General features: G+C 38.0%; 1 protein-coding gene across 1 annotated transcript; it reads right to left on the bottom strand.

Moving 5' to 3' along the window:
- Positions 1-282: 282 nt before the first annotated feature.
- LOC122278281 (probable purine permease 4) lies at positions 283-2324 on the bottom strand. Its single transcript, XM_043088464.1, has one exon. It carries the CDS (start codon positions 1561-1563, stop codon positions 484-486), a length of 1080 nt encoding a protein of 359 aa, XP_042944398.1. The 5' UTR covers positions 1564-2324; the 3' UTR covers positions 283-483.
- Between the last annotated feature and the right edge of the window lie 8803 nt (positions 2325-11127).

The raw sequence follows: 11127 nt of genomic DNA, 5'->3' as shown, positions 1-11127 counted from the left end.
TGCAAAATTAAGTACTAGATCATCTGTTATACATATGTTATGTAATCAACATATATATGATCACCAATTGAGATTTAAAATAGATAGACTTCGATCATGGATGATGATGAGACTTGATTAATTGAAAGACTATTGGTAAAGTCAACTTCAAATTACTAATCTCTAGCTAGCATGCATACATGAGCTCTTAGTTAGCGGGTGCTTAATCCTGTTTCCACACTTTTAATTGGATGATGATGATATTGATAGTTGATACTGATAACTATAATAATGATAATATAGTTTATCATGCTTTCAAATCTCTCATGAAAATTGATCCAATATTAGTCATTCATACATATTACAAGCTAAGCTAGGTAGCTAGCTAGGAGATAAACTCGGTAAGTGACCTGAGCTCTATCTTAATTTTGCTAGCTTGAGTCCCTTCGGCCCTCCTCCTGATCATCATCATCATCATCATCTCCAATCATGTCTTATTTAGAATCAAATGCTATCATTTACCCTAAGAACCATCTCCATCCTTTGATTGGTTTTCTCCTCCTCTCTTTTCTCTTCCTTCGTCTTCACGTACAAACCATACACATATGAACAAAACCCCCAACAACACAGCACTGTCGACACCACCTTTACGCCTCCAAACTCGTCTCCATACACCAAAACTCCTCCCAGCACGTTCATGGCCAACAAGGCTGTCATGCAGATGCCTCCGGTTAATGAAGACGTCAAAAACACCATCCCTGCTGTGCCCAGAAAGCACAGCTGCCATGTCAGTACGTTGAAAAACACCGTCACCCAGTACGCGGTTGGCCCCTTGTCGAATACCCTTTGGCTTTCTGTCTTCATTTCGGAGAATCCGCGGTCCAACGCCATCCCTGTGCTCGCCAATGCCGTGGCGGCGACCTCCATCACGAGCTGCATTTCCATCACCATCTGGTAGCAGTAAATTTTCCTGTAGATCATCTCCATGACTGGAAGATAGAGAGCAAACAGCAAACCGGCACCTATTGTGCAAAAGAAGCCAATGAAATATTTGGCACGGGTTAAACCGTTTGATCTGTCGTGTCTGGAATCCAAGGCTAAGAGCACAGAGCTCAGGGTTAAGAGAATCACAGAGTTGAGATTCGAGAATGTGATCTTTTGCTTGACAATGATAAAGGAGAATATGAGATTGAAAACCAACTGGGAGGATAATATGAGAGATGAGGTAGAGACGGGTAGATAAGAATTTCCCCAGGAGAAGAGGAGATTGTTTACGCCTAACATGAGGCCTATGAAGATTGACAAGATCAAGATCTTTGGAGTGAAGCAAGTGAAGGGTCTCCTCTTGGTGCATTTGAGGAGATAAGGGAGGTAAATGGTAAAGAGAAGGAGAGGAAACCCAGCGGACTGAACCCATGTGGAAAGCCATCTGCTTGAGCCCTTGTGATTGAAATAGAACTTGGAGAGCAGAGAAGAAGAAATCGAACCCACAAAAAGGAGAAGGTAATTCACCACCAAAAGGGGCAAATATCGCTTGCTTGTCTTTGATTTGTGGTCTTCATGCACTTGGGTCGAGTTCTCCATGGCTAATGATTATGAATCTTGCTTCAGTTGTTTCTGGGGAGGTGTTTGGGAGAATGTTTGGTTATGGTGTTGGGAAAAGGGTTCTGGGAGATTTTGCTGGGGGGGAATGATGTTGAGGCTTCCATTTAATAAAAAAGAAAAAGAATTTTGAAACAATTTAAAGAGACGAAACACTTCTGATGAGTGATGCCTATTGACTCTTATATGAGAGTAATGATTTAATATGTTTACACTAAAAAGCAATATTGAAGGAGGAGGCCTTGGATTGGGTGTATGGAGGCTATGGGCTCTATGAAACCTTTCGGCTCATAGGAGCTAGGCTAATTAGCCTGATTTTGATTGGTTGAAGTACGGATTGAAAGAGAATGATCCAATCATTATGGAATCAGAATGACTCGAATCATGCTCCTCATACATACATTATGAGAGCCTATTACCTAGTAGGCCAGCCCCTGCTTTCTGAAAATCCAACCGTCTGATTTGGACCCAAAAATGTGACGAATGAATGATTATGAGTAATGGGTCATGATCATCCTCACGAGATCAATGCTACATAGAAAGTTTTAGTGCATCATGAGGTGCATGCTAGTAGATCAGGGAATGATTCAAATAGATGGAGGAGGATAAGGGCGAGAGATCGAAGGATAAGGGTCATGAGAGGAGGATACGGAGGCAGATCAGAGTGAAAAACATGCAGGAAAGTCTACAAATGGCGTTGGGAAAGAGTATGGAAAGTACAGATGGAGGGAGTTATGATTTAGGATGCATGTAACGGCTAATTTTGACTGCTTCCCCACCAAATGCCTTGTGCTCCATGCAGCTTAATTATATAACACGCGTTTGTCATTACAAGAGCAGAGCAGCATGCGTTTTTAATGCTGTTTTCTGTTCATACTTCAAACTGTCTCTTAATTATAACACGCGTCCATCCTCTTTGGCATTTGTCTTTCCATTTTGGCTCCAACTCTACGTTCCTGAGAGGCCCGGTGAATTGGAAGCTGCTTCGTCATGGGTTAGTGTCACTCAGTACTGAACCTTTTTTAACTTAAAATTCAGAATAATACAAATTTAAATACAATAATCCTTCGTAATCAAATGAATTATAATTCAGACGGTGAGAAAATAAACAAAAATTAGATATTAAGACTGAGAGAAGATGAAAAATAAAGCCAAAATTATGAGAGTAAGGTTTATTCATAAAAGTCGAACTCCTTCGGAAACCCACAAGTCGGACTCAAATATATAGTTAAGGAAATCCGAAATTTTGATAATTTTGTCCAAAAATGCAAGTTCCTAATTATTGTATAAAAGTGAAAATTATGTAATAAAATAAGAATATTGCCAAACATTTAGCCCAAATTAGAATAAAAATCATTTCTAAAAAAAAAAGGCGCAACATTACCATTAAAGGAAACAATAACTTAAATTGATGATTCGTAGGGGAAAACAATTGATTTTATGATCGAAATAGGGATCACTAGACATGTATAGCTTATGACCACGACATGCAGTCTGAAAAGAACTTTCCAAATTGTGGTCATATATGCAATTTTGATACCCATAACTAATGTAATGGCCAAAAATATACTGGCATGTACGCAATATAGACCCAATTTGCCATATTTTTGTTGATGTGCTTTCTTGAGGTAGTTAATGTTAAATATTTTAACATGAAACATTAATATTAGGATTTTTGATTTTATATAATCCAGGATATTGAATATAATAATACAAATTTAAAAAGTACCCCTCTCCATTATAGTTTGACAAAGAGTTGACCTGACGATGAGGAAATGATTACACTAGCAACTTTACTCTTAAGTATCTCTCAATGACTAAAGGCATAATTATGTTGCAAGGGAGAACCCTTAATCCTCTCAATGCTTAAATAGATTTTTTGGTCATCATTGAATCTAGCCATCGTGAAGTAGTGGTGATTTGCATCATACTTCTACATGACCAAAAGTGGATTTCCTGCTATCAAAGCAACCGAAAAAATAAAAGTTTGAATATCCAATTACCTCTAAATTGTTAGTTCTTCTAAAGGTAGGCTGATAATTCTTAGGTCTTTGCAAATAGCGCAATACCCTCTTCGCAACTTCCCAATGAGACATTCATGGGTTGCTTTGGTAGTGCCCAAGCATGCTAACTGCAAAACTAATGTCTAGCCTCGTACAAATCCATAGAAATATCAAGCTTCCTACAACTAAAGCATAGGGTATCTTTTCCATCTCTTTACATTCCCACACAATTTTAAGACATTGTAATATGCTAAACTTATCAACTTTTGATATTGGAGTATTTAGCAATAAAGAACTTTTTATGCCAAATCTCTCAAGAACTCTCTCTATATAACTTTTCTGAGACAATTCTAACAGTCTTTGTATTTGATCTCAAGAAGCTTCAATTCCAATTACGAATGATGCCTCACCCATATCTATCATTTCATTATTCTTATAGAGAAAACCCTTGGTTTCATAACTAGATCGACCTAGATCACTACGAGCCAACAACATATCATCAACATACAGGATCAAAAATACAAACCTACTCCCACTAACTTTCAAATATATACATCGATCAAGAATCTTTCCTTAAATCCAAAAACAGTAATGGTGTTATTAAACTGTAAATATCGTTGTCGAGGGGGCTTGTTTAAGCCCATATATTGAATTCTTGAGCCTCCATACTAACTGGCCTTTGCCCATTTCTCAGTAATTTTTTGGTTGCTCTATGTAGATCTCTTTATCAAAACTTACAATTAAAAATGTCATTTTCAAATCCATCTGGTACAATTCAAAATCATATTGAGCCATTAATGTCATAATGATTCTGAAGAAGTCTTTATTAGACCCTCAAGAAAACGTCTTTTTGTAAACAATGCCTTCTTTTATAACCTTTGGCAACAAGTCTAGCCTTAAATCATTTGAAATTAATTTTTGAGTCACATTTTGTCTTAAAAGGCACATTTATGACCAACTTTTTTACACCCTTCAGAAAATTCAATGAGATCTTAGGTTTTATTCTAGTCCATGGACTTTCAATTCTATTGCCTTGATCCATTTACTAGATTCAATTCTTTCTATGGCTTGTGAGATTGTTAATGGATCTTCATTTTTCTCTATGTCAAATTCAAATTCCTGAAGATGCACCATGTAGTCCATCGATATAGCAAAAATGTGATCTCTCTGAGATATGGGTAAGAATTGTTCTGGCGACTCTATACTTGGTTCATCAAACTTAGATGCAAGAGTTTTGTCGACATCTAGATATAACTCTATCAGAAGGGTTGAAGATATCAAAGTTTAGTAAATACAATGAGGTCGACAACCCATATCATCACTTTCTATCCATAGTGTTTTTATTATAAGATGAGTGATTATTTACTTATTTCAAGGTATCATTATGATAAATCAAAGGAACCACTATCTTTTCTCAAGTTGCGAGGATGGGGACATTTATTCCTACTTTCTCAATGATCACATCTCTTGATTTCATTCTCCCCTTGATCTACTCGAGTTCAAGGAATTTGACATTTCCTATTTCCATTGTTCTCAGATTATAATTACGAAGTAAAACCTATATGCCAGGACTTCTCTAGTGAAAAAGTATATACCTCCATCCAGAAGCAAAAATGAAGGCAAAGAAGAGAGCCTTTCCTTATCGAGTGGAAGGAAAAGATGATCCTCCCTTGATTTGGGTGGAAAACAAGGCAGTGATGGTCTGCAGAGTATAACTTGAGGGTAAGCAAGCACCTAGGCGAGAACGAGAAGCTGAAGAGACTCCTAAATCTAAAAAGCCACCTAACGTACAAAGGCGAAGAATAAGCTTAAGGTGAACAATAGTTGAGGACAAGACCCCTCATTGACATGTACGAGCTTTTCAAAACTAAATGGAAATGTTCAGAAAGTGGCATATGTAGAAGCCCACACTCCATCTGAAGAGTGAGTGGATATGTCGAAAGGAATACGACTTAGCAGATCATATCATCTGAGCCCAAAGGTATGGTTTAATGCCATCTAGGAGACATTCAATCAGAGAGAGACTGAAGATTAGACATAAGGCAAACCTTAAGAACATGCAGACCATTCCTTGTCAATTTGTCTCTATCATCCTATAGTGGCACGATTGAGACTATAGGACTTCTATTTAATCACATCTAGAGCAAGAAGGACACCAGATGAACTTGTGCTATAAAAGGCTTAAGCCAAAAACCAAAATTTCACTTTTGAAATTGTAAACACATGAGAGCCCTTAGAGTTAGATTTTTCAAAAAAATAAAGTAACTTCAAACAAGAGAAACAAAGGAGCAATGCAGTGCCACTATAATTCTAAGACAATGGGATAAGTTAGTTTCTAAGATAGTGTCGAGGAATGAGGGGGAAACGTTGTGTGAGGATGTTATGGAATTTTGGCATATGCATACTCTGTAATCTCCCCTAATCTGATTATGAAATAATAAATATTTTTCCTTTATGTTTACACGCATTTTTACTTCTTGATTTTTCATATTTGAAAGCATTGGTTTTTTATGTTTGCTTTGAGTATTTCTATATTCTTGTGAGTAAGTGTATCACATGTCGATCATCATGGGACGAGACAGAGAATTCCTCACACCATTCCTACAATACGTCGCCCCTAGCTTTATACGAGTAGAGAAAGTTTCCGTATATGATTGGTGCTAGCCTCACCTAATAAAAAGAATGAAGAATCCTCTAGACGTATCACGTGTTGGTGTCTATGAGTTGGTTGGCTGGGTAGACATTCCACAGTGCAACCTGCATATCTCTATATCAGAGTCGACCTGTGTTAGGGAAAAGTGAGTTGACTTTCATCATGTTGGTTGGGTGGGAGAGATTTCTCAATTTTGAATGGTGGAGCAGCTCACCCCCATTGGCCCATCAGAAGATGAATGTTTGAGTGATGAATATCTATTTGATAACTATGAATTGCTATATGATTAGTGTTACTAGTTTTATGTGCTGCATAAGAGGGTGATTTCTCGCCTTGGTATGTGCAATTATATATATATTGAGTTTTGCGTAGATGGTAATTATTCAGAGGGTGATTCCTATACAAGTGTTCTCTCATTTTATATATGAAACTATTGATTGCATATTCACGAGCATTGTTTCTCATTAGCAGTCTTGTCATAGTTATCTAACCTATGTATGGTTTTGATATCAGAACCATAGATTTTGATGCATAAATAAACTCATGAGTGATACTAACAAGGAAGAGCCAACCAAGCCTAAGCAATAGGTACGAAGGCCTCTTTCCTGTCGTAGAACTTGATCATTTTGAGAGTTGTAAGTGTAAACATTAGTTAGACAACTAGATGTGTTTGTTCGACCTTATTTGGTTGTACGAACCAAATAGCTGGACATATGAATGATTTTCAAATGAAAGAAGTAACATAAGGATATTGCGAGAATGTAATTATAGTTTTTAAATTTCTAGTACTCTTACGTTTAGCCTTTTGACTAAACTTTTATTTTTCGCTACAAATCAAATACTCATTTCTTTACATGTGTACTTCCAAGTGACTATTGCACACCTAACCTGATTCGAATATTGGGTGTTGCCAATTGGTTGGCACTCTCGGCACCATGGATTCTTGCCACGACTATTATCAAAGAATGAGGTGCCAGACTATACCCTTTAGACCTTTATAGATAATCAATAAAGTATCCACTCACTATTCTAGGATCCAATTTCTTTTCTAGGTTGTAAAGTCTTGCTTCAATTGGACAACTTCAAACATGCATATATTTTAAACTTTGTGTCTTACTGGTCCATAGCTCGAAAGGAGTTTTTTGAACCCACTTACTGAACTCGAATATACATTGTCATTTTAAAAATTTCACTCCATAATGACTTGGATAAGGCAGAATTACTTACCATACTTCTAACCATATCTAATAAAGTTCGATTATGTCTCTTAGCAATATCATTTTGCTGAAATGTTTCCTAACATTATGTATTGTGCAATAATGAAATGCCATTCAAAAAGTTTGGCAAATGGGTCAGGGTTATGACCCGATTTTTCATACTTTTTATAGTATTCTCCACCTTAATCCGACCTAATGATTTTCACTTGCCTATTTAATTAGCTTTTACCTTCATGAGAAATACCTAAAGTACTGAAATATCTTAATATTTATGATGTAGCAGATATATATATATAGTGAAAAATCGTTTATGAAGATGATAAAGTACTTTTTCACACCAAAATATTTTATAGAGAATGGTCCACATATATTTGTATATATTATTTCAGGAAGCTCCTTACTTTTTATTGCTTTCCTTTAAGGTATTTTTGAACAAATTGAAATTACAATTATGAAATAAACATGAATAATCACTAATGCCAAATCTGGATAGAGAAATCAAATTTCACATCACATAAGTCACAAAAATTGTGTCACGGAGGTTTAAAAAATGGCCTATACTTAAAACTAAATGAAAGGTTCCCATGGCTAAAACTTCAACCATATTCTCTTTTCCCACAAAAATAAATCGTTCACTTGGTTTTAGTGCATGGCTTGTAAAGAATCCTTATATGGCAATGGAAACATGAACACTAGCACATGAATCTAACCATCAAGAGTTAGTAGGAAGAGTTTTGCTATTCATCATCTTCACACACCATACACTACATTTTTTTTATTTTATTTTATTTTTTTTAAAAATGGTTTATTCTTCTTAAAGTAATTGAATTTTTCTACTCACTGTCCATATACAATACATCTGGTAAGAGAAAAAAATAAAAATAAATATGGTGTGTGGTGTGAGAGATGATGAATAAAATTTTTTTAGTAGGAATATAAATCTAGTCCGTCCAGTCTGAATGCCAACACCACACACTATGACAAGACGAACCCAGCCAAACCACCATGTCACGGTTTTTCACTTACATGGCTCAAAAACCCCCTAACAATTTCTCTCCTTCATCTTTCTTTGAATTGCAAACCCCCCCCCCCCCCCCCCAACTCCATTTGAGTCCTCTCCTTCATCTCTCTCTGGATCATAAAAAACCCCCAACTCCATTTTGAGTTCATCTTTCTCAACCTCTTTCTCTAAATCACAAAAAATCTAAAAACCCCCAACTCCATTTGAGTCCTCTCCTTCGTTTTTCTCTGGATTGTAGAAAACCCCTAACTTCATTTCAAGTTCGTCTTTTGTGATGACCCGCTTTTACGTGTATTTTCACTGAAGGGTTATTTTTAATTTAATTAATATATTGGTTTATTTATTTTAAATTAATGTATTTAAATTGGTTTTTAATTTATTTGATATCGTGTTTAATTTATTTAGTCATTTTACGGTTTTTAATATCGTTTTCGGCAGATCAGTTTTTAGTTTCCGGAGTGAGGATTGGACTTCATTTCTTCTCTTTTCTCCTTTTCTTTTTCCCTTTTCCTTTTCTTTTTCTTCTTTTCTTTCTTTTCTTTCTTTTTCTTCTTCTTTTTCTTCCCGTTTTCTCTCTCCTCGCGCAGCTCTTCTTCCTTTTATCCTTACCGTCGCCGCCCCTTTGACTTCCTGGTGCGCTGCCGTCCAGCCGCCGTGTAGTGCACCACCCCCACCATTCTCTTCCCCTCCCACCACAGATCATCCCCACCAATTTTCAGAGCCATCCGACCAGCCGTTAGCCACCACGAGCCCCTGGAAGTTACGGCACCTGCCCTGTTTTTGTCCCCTGTCACCCATTGCTTTCGCAGCCCAGAATCACCGATCACCGATGGCGTGGCCTACACCACCCATCCAATTTTCTTCCCCTCTCATCGGTGAACATCCCCACCAAGTTTCACCTTCATCTGAGCCACCGTTAGCCACCACGAGCTCCTCCAAACCATACGCTTTTTCACCGATTTCGGCACCATCGCACCACCTCTGGCCACCATCTCTTCACAGCTTCTTCCCCCACCTCTTGCTGTCCTAACCCACCCAATTTCGGTCTCAATCCGTTGCCGAAGCAGCTCCCATGAGCTCAACTCCGTTCAACCCCTTTTTGGCTTTCCACCGCCAATTCCACCACCACCCATGGCCAAAACTTGTTTCCCTTAGCTTCATAAATATCTCAAGACCTTTTCCTATCAATTTCGTGCCTTGGTTTGTTCCTGTTCGAAAGTGGGTTATTTATTACCCATGGCAACAGTGTAAATTACACTATTACGTTGCTTTTCCTCCGCCGTTTGCAACGTCGCAAGCTTTCAAAAAATACCATATAGCGCTGTAAGTATTTTCCAAACTCTACTTTTAGATTTAAATGTATTTTGCTCTTACAATAAATATTTATCTGCTGGTTGGTTGATTCCGGACTCAGTCCGAGGAGTTCGGGGGTCGGATGGATGAAGACGGAGTTGCTTGGATTGTTGTTTTGTGCATTGTGGTTGCTTTTACATGGTACATGCACATGCATTTTATTTATTTGAGAAAATCATGTTTTGTTAGCGTAAATGGATTTTCGGGTGCGTGTGTCTCACGAGCCTAAGTCGGGATGGGTTATTATCTCGGTAGAGCTCCTCTGTCATTCGGGAGCATAATATACTGAGTGACGTCCCCTGAGTTGTCGCTGGGCGACGACAGGAGCGGGGGCTAGAGGATGCTTGACTACGAACGCGCCGGACGCGGAACTGGGCATCGCTCTACGCACCGACTCCGTGACCCTTCACTGGTGAGGGCCAGAGGATACTTGGCTACAAATGAGTGGCGCGAAACTTGGCATCGCTCGTTTAGGTGTCACACGCGTGGTCGTTACCTGCATTGTGGCACAGGAACCAGGGTGTGCGGATGACCCCTAGGGGAGGTCATGGTGCATACGGATTAATTGGTTAATGGATTGAGTTGGTTATGGACCAAATGTGACTTTTGGCGTGATATTTAGAAATAATATGTTTTTGGGCCAAATGAGATTTTTTTGGCGTGTGTGGAAAAAATATGGTTTTATGAGTTTCGTTTGAGTTTTAATATGCTTTAGTGGTATTTGGATTTTACTTACCTACGGCACCATTTTTGGTACCGTAGTTTTTGGTGCAAAGTTCGAGGAGGAGGAGGAGGCTGAGCTCGAGGATGCAGCTCCGCCGGAGTTTTGAGTTGAAGTTTAACCTTGTAGTTTGGTTTGAATCTATATTTATGTTTTGTAATATTTTAATATGTAAGTTTTGAACAGTTTTGTATTAAATAAGAAAAAATTCTAATACTTAGTTATGACTTTCGTTATTCGCTGCGTGTTTCTTTTTGCATATTTATTATTTTTACACACACTTGACACTCGTCGATTGGATAGTGACCCGTGTTGTCATCATCTGGAAGTCTTGATTTCCCCATGTTCGTGCGTGGGGATTTGGGGGTGTCACATCTTTCTCAACACCCAACTCCATTTCGAGTTTTTTCTTTCTCTGAAATGTTTGCCATTTCATCTTCGTCTTTCTTTGAGAATCATACAAACCCTAAAGGGGTACACAAAGAACCCATGGTGAATGTCTTCAACTATTCACCTTCATCTTTCTTTGGGAAGCGCAAAAACCCTAAAGGGGTATGCAGAGAACCCATGGCATTTTT

This window comes from Carya illinoinensis, chromosome 10, assembly GCF_018687715.1.
Source record: "Carya illinoinensis cultivar Pawnee chromosome 10, C.illinoinensisPawnee_v1, whole genome shotgun sequence".
NCBI classification, from domain to species: Eukaryota; Viridiplantae; Streptophyta; class Magnoliopsida; order Fagales; family Juglandaceae; genus Carya; species Carya illinoinensis.
Note: the sequence above shows the minus strand (reverse complement) of the source record. Positions and strands in the feature narration are given on the sequence as shown.